This window comes from Perognathus longimembris, chromosome 5 (genome assembly GCF_023159225.1).
Source record: "Perognathus longimembris pacificus isolate PPM17 chromosome 5, ASM2315922v1, whole genome shotgun sequence".
Taxonomy (NCBI): Eukaryota; Metazoa; Chordata; class Mammalia; order Rodentia; family Heteromyidae; genus Perognathus; species Perognathus longimembris.
Window position 1 is genome coordinate 47929924 of NC_063165.1, and position 24272 is coordinate 47954195.

Genomic DNA, 24272 nt, shown 5'->3' on the forward strand with positions numbered 1-24272 from the left:
GATTTTTCTCTTTAATTTTTCTTCTGCATGAAGGTAAAATGCTCCCACTATCAAACTTGGGCGCACCGCCGAAAGTGCTGCACACCCAGGCTCCGCGCCCTAGGGGTCCGAGCTGGGCACGTCGCCCACGCCCTCCTGAGCGTCGCGCACGTCCCACACGTCCCGCGCGTCGGGCGCGTCAGGCACTCCCGATTGGCTCCGCCCTTTGCCCCGCCCTCCCACGCCATCCGTAACCTCCCCTACCCGAGTTGCCCGGCCGGGTGACATTGAGTGCACTGGCGCCGCCGCACTGCGCGAGGTTCGGTGCGGACGGCGGAGCAGGCGGCCATGGGGAGCTGGCGTGGCCTGCGACTGGCGGCGGGTGAGATGCCGGGCGGGCTGCGGGAGGGAAGGCCACCAGCGCGGCCGCTGGGGAGAGGTAGACTCCTGGAGTGTGGCTCCGGTCTCTGAGCATCCCCGGCCAGGTGACTCGGGATCTCTCACCCACTTGGTGGAAGTGATGGGGAAGTCAGGGCCGATCGAGCCGCTGCTGGCATGGCCTGGTCCCCTCGCACCTGGCTCTCCATCCACCCTCCTCTCACCAACTTCAGGGGTCCTGGAAGTCTCACTTCTCTCCCTTCCAAGTCTATAGAACTCCCCCCCCCCCCCGAGCTCAGTCCTTAGAGCACCTGTTATTCTAGAACTTGCTCATCCGTTATTCCGCTCTTCGCCCACTTCTCAAGAATTCGCTCCTGTGTAAAAGCAGCTGGGATTTCACGTCTCACGAAATACTAGGGACAGTTTTCCTAAGACGTGGGACCACTACTTTTGAACAATGCTATCATTCAGCACTTCGAGTTTCTTGGAAGAAAGCGTTAGGGATATGCAGGACTCATATTGTTTTCGAAGGAGGGGTTGTTTGTGGGGTGGGTATTTTAGGGTTGGCTTAATTGTCTTCTTGGAGAAATGAGCAGAATATTGGCACAGTAGGGATTAAAAACAAAAAAGAGTATTTGCATCTGGGATTTTTGTGTGTGTGTGTGGATGCCAGGACAATTTGCTCTTTCGGCCACTATTATGAGTTTTGTTGAGCTGTAATGATCTTTTGTTCCCTGGTATCAAGGTATTAAAAAGTCATTTTGGAAGGAAGAATAGCCCTAAACTTGGCTATTGATATAATGCAAATGTATGTTGTAAATGTAATGAAGCAATGCAAAAAATATAGTGAATGTGGAATTTTGATATATAGCCAAAAAAAAAGTTATGTCTTGTGTCGCAGTGGAAAATAGACTGGAAGACATGTCTGAACTGGAGAGGATTTATCAGTTTGTGTGTAAACCTCCTGCATTAAAAGAACGGTAAAGCCCTGATGCAATTGTTGGTTCATTTGATATTATTAGTTTTTAACTTATTCACCTAAAATCCTTTCTGTACTCTCATTAAGTTTAAAGCTTTTCAGTAGAATAAGTGAAGGAATCATTGCTCTATTAAAAAAAAAAAGAACTTCTGAGAGCAACTCTGTCTACTTGGAATTAATACTGAAGGAGCTGTTTGCCTTTCCTACTTATTCTTCTTGCCTTAAGCATCACAGAAATGCCAAAGACTCTCTTTAGACTTCTGGGGCTGTTTTACAACTTCACTATCAGGGCATATAAACAAGTAAAAAAAAAAAACCCTTGCATAATTTAAGAACCATTTATTTTACTTCAGGTAGAAAATAGCATATTAAAGATGTTATATAAACAAAAACTGTCTTTTGTTTGAACTTAAGGCTTTATATTAGGCAAGTACTCTACTACTTGAGCCATGACTCCAGCCAGCCCCTTTTGTTCTTGTTTTAGAAATGTTTCTATTTTTGTGCAGATGGTCTGAACTGTGATGCTCCTGTTTATGCTTCCTGCTATAGGGAGAATGATAGGCACAATCCACATGTCTAGCTTTTTTTGTTCAGATGGGGTCTCAAGAACTTTTGTTTTCCAGTCTTGGCTGGAATGGAACTGTGATCTTTCTGATCTTAACCTAAGTAGCTAGGATTACAGATGTGAGCTACTGTGCCTAGCTATATTAGCAACTCTTTCCAAATGATTTGTGACTATCTGGTGTTATATGAGCAACTTCAAATAGTTTGCCTTACTTTCTCCAGTTTCACAGCTAAACACGTTCACATACTTTATTTGATTGATTTCTCATGGCAGCTTTCTCAAGTAAGTCTATCATCCTCACTCCTTTTTATGAGTGAAGAAATATAAGTCAAAGAGTTAAATGACTGCTTCAGGATCACTTTGCCAGCAAATGTGAGACCCAGGAGTGGAGGTGGTGCCTTACCTTCTATGTCTGGAATTTGTGCCCTTTGCTATTGTTGAAGCTGCTCATTGGGATATTTGCCCAATTGTATCTCCTAAATGTGAATTGGAAGGGCCAAGAAATGCAGATTTACTTGGGAAATGGAAGTATATATTTGTATGTAAATCTTTTTTAAAAAAGAAAACTGATTTGATAAGTAAATTCAACCAAAGGAATAGTACAACAAATAGAAACATCATCTACACATACTTTACTTATCCAAAATATTATTTATAATAATATTTCAGATACCAAACTTTAATCATTGGAGTGGTGGACTTATACTTTTACTTCCACTGGAAATATTGCTATACTGTCTTAACAAACAAAATGTAGGGTTTTATGAGTTTGAGGTTTTTTTTGTTTCGTTGATGTAGGGAGAGGACTACGATTATTAACTTGCAATGCTTAGACTTCACAGATGAGAGGTCTTGTGAAACTCTGAAAGTATATTCAAATTTTAATGGTTATATACTGATTTTTAAGAGACAGAATCCATAGTTCACATCTGTTATTCACAGAAGTGTGTGTTCTTAGTAAAAAGAAACAAAAAAAAAACTCATAGATGATTAGAACCTTAATACTACCCCTTTTTCCACTCTCTTTCTGTCTCTTTCACACACACATAAACACATGCACACACACATACTTCTTGCTGTGTATTTGACCAGTAAATCCTGGCTCTGTTGTTGGGGTTGTTGTTTTTTGTGAGGGAGGCCCTCAAATTTTTGCTCCCTAGGGAAGGAAGTTATGAGTTTTTGAGTCCCAGTGATTTTGGAAATTCATATCAACTTCTTCAAGCCCCCTCAGTGCCTAGTACTTATCCTATATTTGCAACTAAAAAACTTACATTGATCAAGATACATTGTATTTGTTGTTTGTTTTTTTTGCCAGTCCTGGGGCTTGAACTCAGGGCCTGAGCACTGTCCCTGGCTTTTTGCTCAAGGCTAGCACTCTACCACTTGAGCCACAGCACCACCTCCAGCTTTTTTTTTTTTTCTATATATGTGGTGTTGAGGAATTGAACCCAGGGCTTCATGTATATGAGGCAAGCATTTTACCACTAGGCCACATTCCCAGCCGCAAGCACATTGTATTTGTAAAGTGCTTTGTTGACCGGCATCTCCTTTGTACACTACTTGGAGATAATTAAAATATTGTAAAAAATTTTTTTAAGTTGGCCTGGGAATGTGGCTTAGTGGTAGAGTGTTTGCCTAGCATGAAGTCCTGAGTTTGATTCCTTGGTACCACATAAACAGAAAATGCCGGAATGGTGCTGTAGCTCAAGTGGTAGTATGCTAGCCTTGAGCAAAAGAAGCCAGGGACACTCACTGCCCAGGCCCTGAGTTCAAGCCCCAGGACTGGCAAGCAAAAAAAAAAAAAAAAGGAAACTTAACACTGGTTAACTTAACATTGGTTGCATGGGGGTAAAGACTTGATCTGTTTTTGCTAAATCCTCAGCACTCTACTTCATAGTAGATAGGCAAAATATATATATATATATATATGTATTTTTAATAGGGAGAGACTAAGCAGTTAAAAGTTGAGCATTGAACACTTTCTTTTAAAGTGAAAGAAAATAAAGCTTTCAGGACATTGTATTTGATTGTTAGTTCAAAAGAATAGAATGGCTTTACTGTAATCCCATTGACTCAGGAGGCTGAGATCTGAGGATCTTCTCAGTTCAAAGTCAGCCCAGGCAGAAAAGTCCATGAGACTTTATATCCAATAAACTACTTTTAAAAAAAAGCCAGAAGTGGGGCCGTGACTCAAATGGTAAAGCACTAGCTTTGAGCAAAAGAGCAGCTTAAAAGCTATAGGCCAGGGGCTGGGAATATGGCCTAGTGGCAAGAGTACTTGCCCCGTATACATGAAGCCCTGGGTTCATTTCCCCAGCACCACATATATAGAAAACAGCCAGAAGTGGCACTGTGACTCAAGTGGCAGAGTGCTAGCCTTGAGCAAAAAGAAGCCAGGACAGTGTTCAGGCTCTGAGTCCAAGGCCCAGGACTGGCAAAAAAAAAAAAAAAAAAAAAAAAAAATCCATAGTCCTTTAATTTTTGCATAGGGATTTAAGACTTAAGAAGGGAATTGACTTATAAAGGATCATATAGGTACAAAGCTGGAACAAAACAGGTATATCCTAGCTTTCATTCTCGTCATTCTCATTTTATTTCCACCACATTCTATCATTGTTCTTTTTGTTTGTTCTCACTAAGCCTGAGAACATGCCCATTTAACCACTTCCATCTTTGACTTTGCTTATCACTCGTTTTCAGGTCTTGCCAACACCTTTTCATTGAGCACATACTGTGTACCCTATACACAAGGAAAGCTGAGAAATAAATTAACTGCTCTATTAAATTCTAGATTACAGACCAAGTGATTGTAAATGCCACTGCAGTATCCTTGGCCTGTTCTTGCTGACATCTTCTTAACATAACTGGTGGTACAGCATTGGTAGCTTGCAATCTGCTATACTGGCAGTGATTGGCAAGCACTGTAAATCAGGGCTTCTCCCCACTTGCTCCTTCCCAAGAACCAGTATACTGCTGACTTTAAAGAAGAAAAGTCCTGGAGGGTAGGATTATCAACTCAAGACTCCATTGAAACAGAAAGGGCACAAGTGACATTAGCAGAAGAGAGACAGCAATTGGTCTGGGATGGTATGAGGGAGGAAGGTCAACAGGAGAAGGTTGGATTACCTTGAATTTTCATCTGAAGGATGTGTGTGTATGTTTTGTTTTGGTTTTGCCAGTCCTGGGGCTTGAACTCAGGGCCTGAGCAGTGTCCTTAAGCTTCTTTTGCTCGAGATTATCTAGCACTCTACCACTCTAGCACAGCTCCACTTGCAGCTTTTTCTGTGTATGTGATGCTGAGGAATTGGCTTCATGCATGCTATGCAAGCACTCTACCTCTAAGCCACATTCCCAGCTCCAGATTCCTTTTTTTTTTAGTTTTTAGGACCTGCTGAATATTATTATGCCTCATACTAGTAGACATAGAAATTCGTTCAACCATTCTAGAAAATAAGATATATATGTAATAATTGTATATGTATATATGTACACACATATATGAATAAGCTTTAAGGGGATCTTACTCTTTAATCCTCCACTTACAGGTTTTTGTTCAAAGAAAATAATGAGAAATCCCTTCAAAGATTGTAGCCTCAGCTGCTTTGGAGGCAGAGGCAGGAGAATTACTTGAACTGAAAACCAGTTTGGACCACAGAGCAAGATACCATTTGACAGTAAAAAATGGGAAACAAATCCAAATGTGAAGTGATTAAATTCAGGTTACCTCCATGTGTCAGATGTTATAAAGTTATCAAAAGTATTTTAAATTACTGAGAATATTTATGTCATAAGCAAAGTGTTGTTATGTGATTATGAAAATTGTAGGTTATATAAAGGCATAGGAAAATGTCTAGAAAGAAAGGATACTAAATTGTTATCCCTAGGTGTGAATCTGTGCCTTTATTTTTCTACATTGTACCTTTATTGTGTGTGTGTGCCTGTCATGGGGTTTGAATTTAGGGCGTGGGAGCTTCGTTTTGCTCAAAGCTAGCACTCTACCACCTGAGCCACAGCACTACTTCTGGCTTTTTCTGAGTAGTTTGTTGGAGATAAGCGTCTTATGGACTTTGCTGCCTGGGCTGGCTTCCAGCTGTGATCCCCAGATCTCAGCCTCCTGAGGATTACCAGCATGAGCCACTAGCACCCAGCTGTTGTACCTTTCATGCCATCCAAATTTTCTATAATGAACAAGACTTACGTTTATAGTATAAAGGATTTGTTTTTTTGTTGTCTATTTTTTTTTTCTTTAAGATGGGACGGTGAAAAGGAAAAAGGCAGTAGAAAGTAAGGAAGTACAGTTGTGATATTTTGGTACAAGAGCCCTCAGGGAGTGGTAGGTGGGAGGGCTCGCCAATTCCAAGCCTGCCAGAGAAAGATGAAAAAACAAATGGAGAGCTTGTTTCACAAAATGAAGGTTGGAAGAATTAATAGCCACTATTTTGGCAGTGGGCTGGAAATGAATAAGAGGAAAAAGGATAACTAAAGAGTGTCCTCAAATAGTTTGACCCATCAGATACTAGTAGAATTGTAAACATCCGTTTGCATAAGTTTATCCTTAACTTAAAAACTGGCTAGGCTCCAAAATTTCATTTTTAAATCAGTTTTATTTTTGTACTCATACTTCTTTTCCCCTGCATAAATACAGTGTTACAAATGGTGATTGGGGGTTTAGCCAGCTATAAAACTCAGTGTCAGTCTCTTTCATTTTTCCTCCTGTTACCTGTTTTTGTACCAGCCCTAGGGCTTGAACTCAATTCCTGGGCTCTGCCCCTTAGCTTTTTTGCTCAAATCTTGTGGTAACACTTTCTGGTGGTTTATTTGAGATGGGACAAAAGTTTTCACAGACTTTGCTGCCTGAGCTGGCTCCAAATTATGATCCTCAGATCCCACCCTCCTGAGTCTCCAGGATTATAGACAGGAGCCACCAGTGCCCTGTCTTAATGCTTTCAACATCTGTTGCGTCTTCCCTGTAACTACAGCTATCCTGTTTCTTTTAGGTCATCCTCCTGATCTACAGTATTGGGCTCCGGGTTTTCATGACTCTGTCTTCCCACTCCTACTATTTACCTCATGCTGCCTTCACCTCAGACTTTTACTACTTTCTGTGCTCAAGATTTGTCTTCCTAAAACACCACTGATATTGTCACTGATATGCTTGGGCAAAGCCTTTTGGGGGGATGTGGCAGGATTGTGGAGGAGTACAGCTGGCCATAGCACCAAGAACCAGAATGAGCTGTGCCAGCATTGTCATTTAGATTGAGTCCCCATAGAACATCAGCCTGGGTGTCAGCCTGAGCAGCTGGGTTGTGAGTGTGGGTAGTTCAGAAGACAGATCCAGAAGTCAGGTACAAGAGCAGTCCAGATCCATGGAGAGCAATAATCTGCCCCTTGTCAGAACGCGACATTTCCTGCTGTGCTTCAGCTCTCTTTTCTTATCCCATTACAGAAGTATACCAGCATGCAAGCAAGGGCAAAATTTTTATATAGAGATACCAATATTTTTCTGCACTAAATACCATTATCTTCTAAATATATAACTAAGTACTAATACGTTTGTTTTAGAATAATTTTAATTTACAGAATAGTTGCAAATGAATATAGAGTTCTGTATACCCCTCATCCAAAGTTAACATTTTTCATATCTGTGTTATATTTGTCAAAACCAAAAACATTAACACTGCTATGTTACTGTAAACTATAAAGCAAGAGTATTTTATAAAACACCTATTTGGATTTGTTTGATAGTTTCACATGATCAGGTTTATGGTGTGTATGAGAGTCATGTGACTTATGAGTAGTGATTTAAACCTTTTTTTTGGACAGTCCTGGGCCTTGGACTCATGGCCTGGGCACTGTCCCTGGCTTCCTTTTGCTCAAGGCTAGCACTCTGCCACTTGAGCCACAGCGCCACTTCTGGCCGTTTTCTGTATATGTGGTGCTGGGGAATTGAACCCAAGGCCTCATGTATGCAAGGCAAGCTCTCTTGCCACTAGGCCATATCCCCAGCCCCTAAACCTTTTAACTTAGTCTCTCCAAATGAAATTACTAGTTTTTCCCTTTTCATATCCTAATCTTTGAGAGCAATTCACTAAACTAAGTCCAGGAGGGAGGAAAATTGACATATATTTGGAGGTTTTGTGCAGTTTTTTTTTTTTTTTTGCCAGTCCTGAGGTTGGACTCAGGGCCTGAGCAGTGTCCCTGGCTTCTTTTTGCTCAAGGCTAGCACTCTACCACTTGAGCCACAGCACCACTTCTGGCTTTTTCTATATATGTAGGGCTGAAGAATCAACTCAGGGCTTCATGTATATGAGGCCTACGTGTACCACTAGGCCATATTCCCAGTCCCTTGGAGGTTTTTTGTTATTGTTGTTTTTATTTAAACAAGGAATATTTATCCTTTCTCCCCATTTGTTCATTTATTCTGTTGCTAATAGTATGGGCTCATTATATAAAATGCATTATACTCTTTCTACATTTTTTACTTTCTTAAGTTATCCCAAGGCTCTGCTGATATTTACCTAATGAAAAGCACTAGTAGAGGGGTAAGATAATCTATCATAAGCCTTCCAGGTGATTCAGATACAATTTGTGAACCTTTACTCTTAAAAGTAACCAGCCATTTGTTAGAACCTTAGATGCAGTTTTGAGTCTTCATCTCAACTTCCTGCTAGGACTCTAGGGACATAGAACTGGTCAGCTAGAGACAAACTGCAAGTGCAGCCAGAGGGCTAAAGGGCTGTTTTCTTGTGGTTTGTATATTTTTAATTGTGAGTCATCAGATGATGGAAAATTTCTGTCTTAGATGTTTGGGGCAATTTGTTCTATCTCCTTGAAACAGCAAAAGAAAATCTTAATGATACTAATGTTTGTTTATCCTTTCATTTTGCTATAACTATAAAACTCAAAAGCACATCAAGTACTTCATGCTTGCTTGTTTTTAGTGATAAAATTAAAAATTGTTTTGACATTGGCCTCTGATGTGTATAATTATATCATATTTGTATATGTTATAACCAGTGTTTATACATTGGGGAAGTAAAAGTAATTGGCATATAGTATGAAATTGGAGTAAGAAAAGGTTAGGGGATAGTTTTTGCCAAGATAGTTTCTCATGTCTTCAGGCCCCTAGGCCCCTATTTCTCCACACACTTCTCTCCCAGGTGCCTCTAGCCTCAGATTCTACTTATCTACCTGTTACGTTCTCCTGTCCGGTCTCTCTGGCCTCTATGTGGTCCTTAGGACCACTTCAGGGCTTTTTGCTCTTGGGAATATTCTTCCACCAGATAGCTGCATAGCTAGGTCCCTTGCTTCTTCCAAAAGCAACATTCTTAGAGACTTACCTATTGACCTTAAGATTTTATGTGTGTATATGCACAGACATACACATTTCACATCCCCTTTTATTTTTTCTCACCCTTACATGTACTTAGTATAAAACACACACACACACACACACACACACACACACACACACACACACTTCCTAGCAGTGTCTAAGTCCTGCTGGCCTAGTTTTTTATCTATTCCATACATTGCCTAAAGCAATGCTTGGCACATAGTAGGCATTTAATTATTATTTGTTGAGTCAATTAAGTATCTCCAACCTCTATTATGTGACTGAGAGTGAGTGTACATGTTAACATTTTTGGGTTTGTTATTACTCAAACTGAACAAAGAGTCTGTTCTCCTAAATAGCCTTCGTTCTGTTGTTCTCCCTTGAACTGCCTCTGTTCTAATTATGATGGATAGGAAAGCACACTTATCTGAAGAAACAATTATTGATTCTCTCTCTGTTTTCTGCTTAGAGAGCAGCCAGCAGACAGTTAACCTTGCTTCCTTCTAAGTGCTTGCCAGAAAGGAGAAATGGGACAATGAGATGTGGGCCTGGTTCCTATTAACCAGGGAAGATGAAAAGTCCCAGAGATGATGTTTTAGCAATGGGTTGACAACAGTATAAATTCACTGGATGACACTGAACTAACTGCACACTTAAAAGTAGTAAAACTTGTTGATTTTCTTATCTGTATGCAGTAGTACTAGGAGGGCTTCATTAGGACATTTCTACACAGGTATACAATGTATCTCAATCAAGCTCACCCCCTCCATAACTCTCCCTTATCCCACTCTCTTCCGTTTTTAGTTTTCCTTGTTTGTTAATTATTATCATAAAGGTGATATCCAGAGCCAGTCTCTCATAAGAAAACAATTCAACAAGTTTCAGTGTTCTGTTTTCATATATGTAAATAAACTACTTTGACTATATTCTTCTTTGTAAGCCTTTCCCTTCCGCTGCTGATACTCACCTACCTTAAATTGGCATTATTTTTATGTTATGCATATTTTACCACAATTTAAGGCAGAAAAAAAAACTTATGACTCTCAGTTCTAGTCTCAAGCCAGTAGTAGTTCCAAGCCTAGGAATTTACCAGAAATACAAATTTTTTAACAAATTTCAGCAAGCAAGCTGAGCCAGCTTAAGGCCCTGTGTTCAAATCCTGACAACTGGGAGGAATGAGAGAAATTCACAAATTCCCCACATCTACCCCAAACTTCTAATGAAGAGTAGGTGGCCTAGAGATTTGTGTTTTAACAGATAGGCATACCATATTCATTATAGCTGTTAGGAAATATAGATGAGAATCAGAACTGTAAATAATTTTATGTTAATCTCAAGGGCTGTGTAAAATGGGCTGGGAATGTGGCTTCGTAGTAGAGTGCTTGCCTAGCATGCACAAAGCCCTATGCTCAATTCCTCAGCACCACATAAGTAGAAAAGGCAGCAGGAGGAGGAGGAGGAGGAAGAAGGAAGGAATGAAGGAAGGAACGAAGGAAGAGGGGGGGGGGGGAAGCCGCCACCGGGAACAGTGCTGAAGCCCTGAGTTCAAGCCCCAGGACTATTTTAAAAGCTATTTAAGAACTTCATAGACTTTTCCCATGCTCTCACAACTGTGCAATTACTTAGTTCGGAAGTTTTGGCCACCTTCAGGGTAAGGTTGAGAAGTATTCTGGAAGTATTTAAAGGTTCATGTTTTAAGCAATGTTAGAAATTGAACTGAACCTTCAGTGGCTGTGTTTGGAGCATCTCAGCAGATGGTCCCGTGTTTGTTTTTCCACTTAACCCTCAAGTCAGCCTTCTGCAGTAAATATCACATTGTCAGTTTTTTTATCCCCATGGAATTGGGGTTTTCACCTATGGCCTAATTATGCTAAGCAAGCACTTTTCTACATGAGTCACACCTCCACACCTGTATTATTACATGTACAATGAGGAAACAAGATAAGAGGAACTGTAAACCTGTTACCTCTAAGTGGCACCGATATTATTGTTAGCAAGAAAATAGAAATTTTGCCTTTGGAATAAATCACACTGCAGGTAGTGACGAGTCATTACATAGAGAGAGGTTCCAAGTTCAGTATCTTCAAGGTAAACATCTCTGAAAATCCATTTCTAGATAAAACTAAAACACCACCGAAATTGTCAAAAAAAATTTTTTTTTCCGAACTCTGGAAAACAACCAGAGGTGTGCAATGATCTGAGGAGCATTTATTCAAGAAAAATGTCCAAACTGTGTTAGGAATAGCAAGTCTTAAGTAGTTTTAAAACCTGTGTTTTTAACCTGGGGCCCAAACTTCAGGAGTTTCACGTGTCAGGGCTGGCCAGTTACCCCTGCCAAATAGAGAGACAAGGTGAAGGGCAGAGAAATGCTTATTACCTGGTAGCCATGGGAAGACAGAAGGAAAATGTACCTTTAGCCATCTTCAGGGGTACAGACATTCGCCTTAAGTTAAATGGAGATTTGAGGGTAGGAAATGAGAACTTAGGTGTTAGAACATTCCTAAGGTTTTATCTGGGGTGCTCTGGCAGTCTGTGTCTGAGGATCAGCCAAGTGAGGCCTTGTTACCAGTCATAGATGCCTGGCAGGTGGTCTGCAATGTCCTGACAACTTCCAACCATGGCTGCAAAGGGATTGCAAGAGGACATGGCTCTAGACAAAGGACATAGATACCGAATGGAGTCTGGAATGCTTAGCCTTTATCCTGCTCCAAGTTAATTTGTGGGCCCCAAGTAGAGTCAGTTTCTCAGCAAAAGAAGATGGTAATAGTTGAGTCAAACAAGAAGCAGATGAAACATCTAAAAGGGAGGACATGGAAAAAGCCCTGACAGGTCCTTGGTAGCGGATATATGCAAGATTGCTCACCTTGCTTCAGGAAAGAACAGAGAACTTTTCTCTATTTCTCTCTACTCAGGGTCACATGATTTCCACCTTGATTCTGGTGTGCTACCACATTTGAGAAAGTTCCTCCTCAAAACAACCATTTCTTACCCGTGTTCACTGAAAATGCCTAGGAATGGTGATAAGCCGTAAGAAAACCCAAGAGCCAACCTCCAAGGGGTCCTTGAGGGTTACTGAATGTGGGAACATTCTAAAATGAAGCAAAAACTATAGATAGGAATACATCACAAGCTAAAATGCAAGAGTTAGCACAGGTGGCTCACATCTGTAGTCCTACTCAGGAGGCTGAGATCTGAGGATCATAATTCAAAGCCAGCCTGGGCAGGAAAGTTTATGAGATCTCCAATTAACCACCAGAAAACTGGAAGTGGTGCTGTGGCTTAACGTGGTAGAGCACTAGCCTTGAGGGAAAAAGCTCAGGGACAGCACTCAGGCCCTCAGTCCAAGCCCCACAACTGAGAGGGGAAAAAAAGCAAGAGTTCCTTTTACTACTTTCAAATGAAAGGTTACATGTGGAGGTTGCAATGGAATCAATTTATTAATTTGAAAACATGGAAAAAAAGGAACACTTCACATATCCCTTTTCTTCTGGTTTCTTAGGCAAACCAAATCATGCAGATAAGAATGCTACCATTTTGTAACCCCTGGTGATGATGAAATAATGGAGCTAGGAAAAACAATCACCAAAATATTACATGGTGGTGAGGAACTTTCCAAGGACTAAATCAGGCTGATAGCACCGACTGGTCAAAATGTCACTAAATGAAACAAGATAGATATACAAGTCTTGATATAGTGCAATAGAAGTAAGTATACAGTACCATATGTGGTATAACCTTGCAAAAAAACTAAAACTTTTGTGTTGTTTTGAGATAGTCTCATTATATTTCCTAGGCTGGCTTTGAGCTCGTTTGCAGTAGCCCTTCTGACTTAGCCTTCCAAATAATGGCATTTGAAATGTGTGCCACCACACCTAGCTTTCTAACTTGACTCTCACCAAGCATCAAAATTTTGTTCTAAGAAATAGAGGAGTTAGAAGAATATGTTAGACTACATCATGGAGATGCATTCAGAAAAATCTAAAGTGAAAGAGACTATAGGACTAAGGCTCTAATTTCTTCAGCAAATGAATATTAAAAAATGAAAAGATTTAAAGAAATATAGGAAGCATCAACTATATTCAGTGTGTACATTTAGTTAAGAGCCTATTTTGGAAATGTAGTCTTAATATGATTCGATCATAACGTGCTGAGGTTAAGAAAATAACTTTTGTTATATTAATTATATTCTGGCTGTGATTTTGAAGAGTTATTTTGAGATGAATTTTTATGGAAGAAATAATGTTTGTGATTTATGTTAAAATGGTCCATTGAGGGGTTAAGGGTAGTTATATTTAGATAAAACAATATTTATTGACTTAAGTATTTGAGGAACCCCATCACAACAAGAACACCCCATTCTAAAGGTGCTAACCCCCATTTTAGCTTCTGTACCCAGCTTGCTTTAGTTTATTATACAGTTGACTAATGGAAAATCAGAAATAGGGCTGAGTATTAAAGGCAAAATTTCCCATCCTTGCTAAAAGCAAAACAGCATCTCTCCCTCACTCAAGTTCTCTGAGCTGACAGCTTCACAGAGGGTCACTGACAATGAGGTTTGTCACTGGATGTACTGAGTTGCTGTATTAGCCAGAAAGCCCTGCTAACAAAGTTGCTATGTTTTAAAGAAGAAGCTTATGAGGGTCATCTCTATGAAGAGAACACTGCCCCCACTCAAGGCTATATTTTGTTTTCAGGCTATGTTTTGGCTTTTGCAACTAAGTAATGGTCATGCTAAATGTTTCACTTCTGTAAATCTGCTTGCTTACCCCAACAGCTACGCTTACCAGTGACGCCCTTGCCCTCCAACCAGGAATAACCACAGTATGATGCCACCACGGGCAGCCTGCTGTGAGCTATGATGCCTAGTGTTTATGTAAAAGAACAAGTAAAAGAACAAGTAGACTCAGAGGTCACTGAGTCACCACCAATGATGTACTCCCCACTCATAAAAACCCACCCCACCCTAAGCACAGGGCCGTTTTTCATTATCTCGGCCAAATCAAGTTCCTAGGTCCTATTAACTGAGGGTCTTGGAGTCTCTTTGAATTTGGGATGTAATAGTATTGATAATTGTTGAAACTGGATGGTGGTTACATAGAGGTTTGTAATACTCTCTGTGTTAAATTTAAAAATAAACTATATATTCTCATGTAAACAGATTATCTTAAAGCTATATATTAAATATATAATAGGTATATAGCTTTATATACTTATGTGCAAGTATAAGTATACATGGTGACTTGATTTATACTAAACAGCCTCAATAACATAATACATAATGTTGCTGCCAGAGTAATTACTATAATGTCAAGCTATTCGTGAGGAATAGTTAACATAAAATTTGCTGCTTTTAAAATGTTAGTACTGCAATTTTCTAACTTCTTAATAAACAAAGCATTTATATTTTATAACAGTACTAAACATAGTATCTTAAGTGGTTAGTTATCCTATGTGTACATAGTTCATGTATCATGTGTGTGTGTGTGTGTGTGTGTGTGTGTGTGTGTGTGTGTCCGTGCTAGTCCTCGGGCTTGATCAGGTTCTGACCTGGATGCTGTCCCTGAGCTTTTTTGCTTACAGTTACCACTCTACCACTTGAACCACAGCTTGACTTCCAGTGTTTTTGGTGGTTAAGTGGAGGTAAGAATCTTCACAGACTTTCTAGCCTGGGGTGGCTTTGAACAATGATCCTCAGATCTCAGCCTTCTGAGTAGCTGTGATTACAGGCCTGAGCCATTGGTGCCCAGCTCATGTATCATATATAATATAGTAATTTTAATTTAGTTTTAATATTAATTTTATTCATTTTGTATATGAACTGATTTTTATTGGTATAAAAATGGCAGATATTTCTCATCTTGGAAAAAATACCAGATATTCTCTGTGAAACATTTTTTCTCTTTTCTAGGAAATTGTTTTCAGTTATATGAACAAAATGCTTCCTCTGCTATAAGGTTTACCAGAAACTCTGAACTGAAAGGTATATATGGATTTTGCACCAAACCACAGGAAAGTCCCAAAGCCACAACCAGTAAGTTTTTATTGGTTTTTCCAATGACGTAGAAAGTGGAAAATCAGGAATGTATCTAAATATGTAATAGTCCAGGAATGATAAATGTTAAGTCTGCTTGATATTACAGCTAGGAGAAATGATGCGTATAATAAATATGATGCACTTATGTAGAATATGTTTATTTCATTAATGAACAAAGCAGAATATTGTGTTTAAGCACAAGCATTACACACACAAGCACAGACACACACACATACACACAAGCTCATGGGGATAAAACCAAAGTTAAAACTTAATACTTATACTGTAGTAGAATTGTGGATGGCTTCTTTTCACATGTATACTATTGAATTGTCTTAATGAGTATATAATTTAAAAATTTGAAAAATGAAATAATAAAGCCATTATAAGGCAATCAAGAAGACTTTATAAGACATACCAATACTATTTCTGTACTTGTAAACCTCTTCTCTTGCCTTTGGTTCTTTCTGTATTGCTTTTCTTGGTGACTTTTCTGTTCCTTTTGGCTGTTTTCTAATGAAATGGAAGCAAAGACATGGTGGGCAAGAATGGGATGTGTAGCTAACTGTGAAGGAGATGGTCCTTCTGGAAGAGGGATGTAGGCATTGGGAAAGCATCTTCTCTAACCCTGGTGTTCTGTACTTCCCTTTTTTTTTTTTTCTTTTTTTTTGCCAGTCCTGGGGCTTGGACTCAGGGCCTGAGCACTGTCCCTGGCTTCTTTTTTGCTCAAGGCTAGCACTCTGCCACTTGAGCCACAGCGCCACTTCTGGCCATTTTCTGTATATGTGGTGCTGGGGAATCGAACCCAGGGCCTCATGTATATGAGGCAGGCACTCTTGCCACTAGGCCATATCCCCAGCCCTCCCTTTTTCTTCTTTCAATAACTTTTCCTTTTTTCAAAAGATTCTTTGTTCTTTACAGTCTTTGGTTTGGTACTTTTCCTGTTCACCTGCCTCTTTGACTTGCTCCGTTTCCTTCCACTGCCTCTTTCTGCTGTCTTAATTTACTGAATGAACTGTGTCCCACAGCCCAACCTTGGGCCTTTGCTTTCTTTTCCACCCTCCCTGTGCACAGATGTTTATCTCTACTCACCATTTAACTCAGATGACATGAATTCCATTTAGAATGGAATAATATTTGATATTTGTGTTCATTCCTCACTGGTTCATTCTCTTCATAATATCTTACCTAAGCATACTGCTATTATTTTAGTCTTCCAAGTTTGAGGTTCTTTGTAACTTTTTTTTTTAACCTTAACTTAGTCTAAATTCTCCTAGTTATCCCTAGGCTGACCTGTTCTCTCTTCCCTTTGCTTCAGAACACATTGTCTCACCCTTGTATTATAGGTCCTGTTTGAACCTTTCCTTCTTTCTTTGGCCCACTGTGCAAATTAAACAGTATCTTCTTTCTTGATTCAAAATTTAGTTCCTCAAACAGGTCCAAACTCCTTAGGTTTGTGTTCAAGGTCTCTTTAGTCTAACCTTACAACCCTTTCTTATCTTATCCACGTCAGGCAAGCTCCTCATTGTCCCTTCTTAGTTTATCTGTACTTTCCTGTCTCCTTGTGGTATTCTTTCACATCACTAGTGTTTATATTGGGAAATAGGGCATTTATTTTTCTCTAGTGTCCATTTGAAAAATAAGGCACTTAAAAAATTCTGTTCAAGGGGGCTGGGAATATGGCCTAGTGGGCAAGAGTGCTTGCCTCCTACACATGAAGCTCTCGGTTCGATTCCCCAGCACCACATATATGGAAAACGGCCAGAAGGGGCACTGTGGCTCAGGTGGCAGAGTGCTAGCCTTGAGCGGCAAGAAGCCAGGGATGGTGCTCAGGACCTGAGTCCAAGGCCCAGGACTGGCCAAAAAAAAAAAAACAACTCTGTTCAAATAAATCTCTAATTAGCTCAGTTTTTCAGTGTTTAATAAATGACTGAAAAGTACAATTAGCATTTTTTTTGTCATTGTGCAGTTTGCTAGTTACAGTTTCAAGTAAGATCTTGTTTGGTTTCTCTCACAGACACATACAGCCACAGAGTGCCATTACATAAACCCACGGATTGGGAGAAGAAGATCCTGATATGGTCAGGTCGCTTCAAAAAGGCAGATGAAATCCCAGAAACTATTTCGTGAGTGCGGAGATTAGGATGTAAACTGCTTTCCTTTCTCACCCATCTGCTTTTAGGAAAAAGCAGCATGCCCCTGGGTTCTGTTTAAATGTTTCATCTTTGGCAAGTACCCAGAACACAAACTGCTGGGAATCCTCTTATGGTAGTATGTTACATAGTGCCTAGTGGAGAGTTGTCAGGCACCCTACTTCAGCTGTGCTTGAGTTTCATTTTCTACCTACAGAAATGTGACTGAACAAGGATGTTCCTGTTTTGTTGTTGTTGTTTTAAGCTTTGAGGGGGCATGCCAGTCAGTACCTCTACTCAAAGCTCGGGCATGAGTAGCTCAGTGTATCTGTTCCGGTTGGGTCTCAGATGACAACCCCACCCCCACCCCTAAGGCCTATGTGTTAAAAAACTTGGTTCCCAAGGTGGTGCTATTGGGAGATGATAGAAAGATAAAGGGAAGGACTTTGGGTCCTTATAGAGCCCTAGTTCAATTCTCTTTTTCTCCTTTGCTTCCTGTGAGGTGAGTTTTGTTCCTCCACATCCTGCTACCAGGATGTTCTGCCTCGCCACTGGAAAAAATCAAGGAGGCTAACCCACTATGATCTGAAAGCTTCCAAGCTGAGCTAAAATAATCTGTCTGTCTGCTTCCCTCTCCCTCCACCCTCTCCTTCCCTCCTGAAATACAACCCAGACTGGCCTCAAAACTCCAGCTCTTCCTGCCTCAGCTTCCTGAGTCCTAGGATTACAGGCATGTGCCACTAGCCCCAGTTACCCTTTTCTAAGTTGCTTGTTTCAGGTATTGGCTATAGTGATGGAAAGCTGACAAACACTACAACACATCCCCATTCTAGAATTCCTAAAAATGCCTCCTGCCACCTACTTCCTTAAACCAAATAAATGTTGGCTGGGATTCTGACTTTTTCACTGTGGTTACAGGTCCCTCCAACCCTGAGTTTCTCAACCTTAGCAGTACTGAATAATCTTTGTTGTAGGGGACTGTCCTGTGTATGGGAGGATGGTTAGCAGCATTTCTGGCCTCTACCTCTGAGATGCCAGCAGCACTCCTTCAGTGTTGACAGGACTGTCTCCAGGTAATACCAAGTGGTCATCCCCACAGAAGCAGGTTCCGGGCTCATGCTAAAGAATTGATTGACTGGCATCTTAGACAGGTGGGGTCTGAGATGTCCAAACTATTCCCTACTCTCACCCAAGTCATCCTACTCCAGCAAGGGTTCATTTCTTTAAATCTGTGCTGTCTTGATAATGATGAGTTATGAACGTGCCTCATCTTCCCCATGTTGCTATAAGGTCCTGCCTTCATATATATATATATATATATATATATATATATATATATATATATATATATATATATATATATATACACACACACACACTCCTGGGTTAGGAGACAGAGCTTTTAATAACCTTCTCTCATGACCGCGTTGTATTATTAGGTTTGAGATGCTTGATGCTGCAAAGAACAAAGTTCGGGTGAAGATCAGCTATCTAATGATTGCTCTGACAGTGGCAGGATGCGTCATGATGGTTATTGAGGGCAAGAAGGTGAGAGTTGGCCCCCGTGTCTGCATGTTCTCCAAGGGGCAGGTGGAGGAAAGCAAGGGTGACCCTTGTATTGAGAAGAAGGGGCCACTTTCTGCATGAAAACTGATAGAGGAAACAATGAAATGAGTAGAACAAACCTGAGATAGTAGGCCTGGGGATAAATAACAAAGCAAGTGGTTAAGAAGGACTGATTGTTTAGTACAAAGTAAAAAGTGTTATCACAACTATCCAATAAATAAAATGACACTGGCATATTTAATAACCACAGATTTATTTACCCTCACTATAAGCACCTTAATCATGGTGCACATTCTTCATATGTGATAGTACTGGAGTTTGAGCTCAGTCCCTTATGCTTGCTAGCCAAGTGCTCGACCATTAACCAAAAGATCTAGCTCTCAGTAAGCATTTTTATTTTTGGCTTTTTATTGTCTTAATTTTAAAATAACAATAATTCACTTACCTAAATGTTTTCTTAAGAACATATCTAAAATCCTTAGTAAGTAGTTTTTATACATGTTTCATAATTTTGAATCTAAGGTGCATAAGAACACATGCAAACGATATAATGACAAACAGACACCACCTACACAGGCACTTCCAGTCCACAACTTACTTATTTAGTTTTTGTTTTAGTATTGCTGGGGTTTGAACTCAGGATTTGCACAGGCTAGGCAGGTACTCAGCTACTTGACCCATGCCCCAGCTTTTTATGCTGACCAGTAGTTCTTTAAAGCTCCACCAAAATGGGCCATATGTCTTAAGGACAACTGAGCAGGATACAGGAATGAAAGTTCAGAAACTTAATATAAGATTACAATTAATAGCCATCACTAACTGAATACTTATTGCATGCCCAGTACTTTAAGAGCAAGTATCTCATTTAAACCTCACAAGAGAACTGTAAGACAGATATTAGTATTGGTATCTCATTTATAGATAACATAGCTTAGAAAAACTAAAGCTTAGAAAACTTGCCCAAGGCCACATCTCCCTAATGATAGAGCCACAATTTGAATATCGATGTCTACCTGAGGTATGAGTAGACTTGACCCTGTCTCTGAGTGCTTACTGTGTAGCAGGAACTGCTACTCACCATAATCCTAACAACTCGATTACCATATTTTATAAAGGAACAACTGGAATTAGAAATGTTCAAGAATTCTCCCCAAATTCACATAGCCAGTGAGTGGTGGTATAAAAACTCATTTTTTCATATTACTAAACTTCATACTATTAGTATTAAGATAGTCAAACATTTCTTTTAATTCCATGTCTAATTCTGTATACATTTTTACATGGAAATGTCTTTTACTATGATCAGATTTGAAAAGAATTCTGCTTCACACAGATTCTTAACTGATCTCATTCCCAGTGACGAGTAAAAGGAAATGAACTCTTGCTCTCTTTAGAGTCTTGCAGTTCTCATAGGAGTACAAAGGGGCAAGTGTGCTGACCTGGGTGAAGTTCTCGTAGACCTCTGTTCCTGTTTCCCTCATTTACCTCTTATCCATGGCTCTCACACTGAAACCTGTAGAAGCATGTGAACAGGACACAGTGGCTTCTTGAATTCTGAGAAATCTGCATTGCTTTTGTATACTCAGTTTTTCTTGCTGAGTTAAAAACTCAAGAGTTAGTTATTCCCCTGGGCTCTAATGTCATCTGAAAGTATATGTTGTATGCCTCGGAGAATTCCTCTCCTGATTTGAACCATACAATTGTAACATTTTTCTTCTGTTGAATTGCATTTCCTAGAAGTTGGTAAATGCTATTGGAATGAACTTTTTTTTTTTTTTTTTGGCCAGTCCTGGGCCTTGGACTCAGGGCCTGAGCACTCTCCCTGGCTTCTTCCTGCTCAAGGCTAGCACTCTGCCACTTGAGCCACAGCGCCGCTTCTGGCCATTTTCTGTATATGTGGTGCTGGGGAATCGAACCTAGGGCCTCGTGTATCCGAGGCAGGCACTCTTGCCACTAGGCTATATCCCCAGCCCCTGGAATGAACTTTTGAACTTAATACTTTCCTTTTTTCTTGGTGCCAGTCCTGGGGCTTGAACTCAGGGCTTGGGCACCATCCCTTAGCTTTTTTGCTCAGGGCTAGCACTCTACCACTTGAGCTTTACTTTCAGCTTTTTTGGTGGCTAATTGGAAATAAGAGTCCCATGGACTTTTCTGCCTGGGCTGGCTTTGAACCTTGATCCTTAGCTCACAACCTCCTGAGTAGTTAAGGATTACAAATGTGGTACTGGGCTTGAACTTAATGCAATTTGGAAGAGAGATTAGCCATTGTTTTTCCTCACAATCAGCTTCCCATTTCCATTTTCTTCTTCACATTTCATGTGAAATAACAAAAGACATAAGGAAATGTCAGCCTGTATAGTTGTTAGTTTCACTTACTTGACATGAAAATTTTCTTACTGGTCTGTTCATGTAGGCTTCATAGACATTTTAGTTAAGCAGAGGGAAGCAACGGTAGAGCACGGGTGCCTCCTTTGCTACTGTTTTTTCAGAGGGTGGAGCTGTGGGATAGACACTGCTGGAAGTCATCAATGAGAATATTTTGGGAGTCTAGCATTCCCAAAGTTGAATGTTTTAGAGAGAAGGAACTAGGAGGGCGTGAAAGCATGCATATGAGTTAGGGGAAGGCAAAAGTGAAAGGAGCAAAAAGGGATGGAGATGGAAGTGAGAAAGCATCTAATATAAACCAGGATGTGAGGAAAGAGAAGAAACCAAGTGTGAGGGAAGAGGAGAGGATAAGGGCCACAAAGGAAGAGAAGAGAGATATGTATGGCTCTCTTGTGCTTCAATTGGCTGCTGTACTCACCTATTCAAATGTGTTTCAACTTTAGGCCGTCAAAAGAAATGAGTCTTTAACAAAGTTAAACTTGGAAAGGAAAGCTCGTCTGAGAGAGGAAGCAGCAGCCCTGAAGGACAAAGCAGAGTAGCAGAAGTGTCTGTGCTGGTTCTGTTTGAAAATCCAGGGGTAATGTTACAGCAACAGTCTGTATTAAAAAGGACGATGTGGTACAAGGATTCACTTCATAAATGTATGTTTTGCACAGATGTTCACCATTTTCCTATTTCTGCTAGAGGAACAAATAAATTTTCTTAAAGAATGACTTGTCTATATTTTGTGATGTTGATTTAAGTAAAATGTAATCTCCCAGTTTTTTGAGAAAGTTAAAAATGAAGCAACTTCTACTTTATAATGCTTCTTGACTTTTTATTCACATTGCCAAAGTGAGGCCAAGGTAGTTTCAAGTTCTCTTTCTTTTTCTGTTTATTTCTGAAGGGATAAGGAAGGCCGCCTGAGTATACTGCCCAGATCTTGGAAGGGCAGTCTTCCAAATGCCAAGGTGCTTGTAGGGAAGACTGGCTCCCAAGAGAGCCCTGAAGACCAGCTAGACCACACTGTAGCTTGAAGATGTCCTGGCAACATGATGGGAGGAGTCTGGGTGGGACTTTGTGAGGATATCACAAGAGTTGCTTAGGGCTAGCAGTGACAGTTCCATGGCTTAGACTGCAGTTGGCCCTTTATTTCCCTGCTACCTGAGAAATTAAACTTCTCAATTATGAACAAAATGTCATTTTCTCTTGGTGTTGAAAGCTAAGCATTTACACTTAGCATGTATCTCTTTTAGTTTTGGCTTTATGCTATCAAATTGTCTCATATTCCAGTGTGGATGCTACTTCTACTATTGACAATTGATTTATTCTTACATGCCTCATTAGTATTAATGGATAACAAGTCCTAGCAGTCTCAACATGCTAGCTGTGAGTTACAAGTGATTTAAATGGCATGTTCTGTAGCTATTTGGAAATTTTAATGAATCATCCAGTAAAATACAGCACTAGCTACAGTCTAAAAATGACAATATTAATGATGGCAGTATCTATACTTGTCATTTGTCCTTACCCTTCAGGCATCAAGTTCTTTGATTTTTATCACTTGCAAATTTATTATCAAAACACTTGTTTTAGGTTAATTATCCATGTTATGTTGGGACCTCTCAGCCAGTGTTTTGAATATGGGTCAGTTTTAATGTGGTACTTGTATATAAGTAATGTTGCTTCATAAACTATGTGTTTTTTTTAACTATTAAAGAGCACTCTAGGGGCTGGGGATATAGCCTAGTGGCAAGAGTGCCTGCCTCGGATACACGAGGCCCTAGGTTCGATTCCCCAGCACCACATATACAGAAAACGGCCAGAAGCGGCGCTGTGGCTCAAGTGGCAGAGTGCTAGCCTTGAGCGGGAAGAAGCCAGGGACAGTGCTCAGGCCCTGAGTCCAAGGCCCAGGACTGGCCAAAAAAAAAAAGAGCACTCTAGTGTTGAATCTTATAGATTTGTTGGAATAAAAATGTTTCATTAAATCAAATCTCGATTGTTGCCAAGCACCACCAATTAGCACAACTGTTTATCATTTTGTGTCTTTCTGTTTTCAGTAACATAGTGACTACCTCTTTATAGGTGAAATAAACTTCTTGGCTAGAGTTTGAGACTTGTTCCTAACTGATCCTACTTCTTTCAACATAACTCACATCTGCCTTTTAGCAATTATTCTTTACTAGTAATTCATATCTAATTCTCAAAACTTGTTAAATAGGTTTTATTTTTTTCTTAGTTCTGAAGCTTGAATTTAGTGCTGTAAGCTATTGTTAAATTATTTGCTTATTCCTCGCTGGAGCTTTACTACTTGAGCCAGACTTCTAGCGCTTTTTTTTTTTTTGCTGATTTGGGGGCTTGAATTGTGCATTTCACCTTCTTGCTCACTTTTTCATTCACATTGTTGCTCTACCACTTGAGCCTTGCCTCTACTTTGATTTTGATAGTTTTAGTTGGACATGTCTCCTTGTTAGTCTGCCACTTTGAACCTATTCTCTTATGTCAGCCTCCTGAGTAGCTAGGATTACAGGTGTGAGACACCAATACCTGGCTTAGCCCAGATTTTTTGTTAAGTCAATTAGAGATGGAGTTTCAAACCTCTCTTTCCTGGGATGGCTTTAAACCTTGTTCCTCTGGACATCAGATTCCTGGGAAGCTAGAGGCAGATGTGTGATCAGGATTAACTAGTGAGCCACCAGCACCCAGGTTTTCTTTTTCTTATTTATGCTTTTTTTTTTTTTTTTTTTTTTTGGCCAGTCCTGGGCCTTGGACTCAGGGCCTGAGCACCATCCCTGGCTTCTTCCCGCTCAAGGCTAGCACTCTGCCACCTGAGCCACAGCGCCCCTTCTGGCCATTTTCCATATATGTGGCGCTGGGGAATCGAACCAAGAGCTTCATGTGTAGGAGGCAAGCACTCTTGCCACTAGGCCATATTCCCA

The 24272-nt window shown here is 40.2% G+C and overlaps 1 protein-coding gene and 2 long non-coding RNA genes across 3 annotated transcripts; 2 read left to right on the forward strand and 1 right to left on the reverse strand.

Annotated features, from left to right (window-relative positions):
- The first annotated feature begins 236 nt into the window (after positions 1-236).
- Fam162a (family with sequence similarity 162 member A) lies at positions 237-22067 on the forward strand. Its single transcript, XM_048346752.1, has 5 exons — positions 237-361; positions 15146-15268; positions 17289-17397; positions 18843-18951; positions 21798-22067. Exons 1-5 carry the CDS (start codon positions 328-330, stop codon positions 21891-21893), a joined length of 471 nt encoding a protein of 156 aa, XP_048202709.1. The 5' UTR covers positions 237-327; the 3' UTR covers positions 21894-22067.
- Positions 7447-8038, reverse strand: LOC125351762. Its single transcript, XR_007211011.1, has 2 exons — positions 7917-8038; positions 7447-7709 (listed from the first exon to the last, which is right to left on the reverse strand). It is a non-coding gene; the product is annotated as an uncharacterized LOC125351762 (long non-coding RNA).
- Positions 19864-20409, forward strand: LOC125351763. The gene is made up of 3 exons (XR_007211012.1): positions 19864-19875; positions 20142-20143; positions 20203-20409. It is a non-coding gene; the product is annotated as an uncharacterized LOC125351763 (long non-coding RNA).
- Positions 22068-24272: the final 2205 nt, after the last annotated feature.

Coding starts and splice junctions, on each gene's coding strand:
- Fam162a (XM_048346752.1), top strand. CDS start 328: ATGGGGAGCTGGCGTGGCCTGCGACTGGCGGCGG. Junction 362..15,145: donor TGGCCTGCGACTGGCGGCGG/GTGAGATGCCGG, acceptor TCTCTTTTCTAG/GAAATTGTTTTCAGTTATAT. Junction 18,952..21,797: donor TGGTTATTGAGGGCAAGAAG/GTGAGAGTTGGC, acceptor TTTCAACTTTAG/GCCGTCAAAAGAAATGAGTC.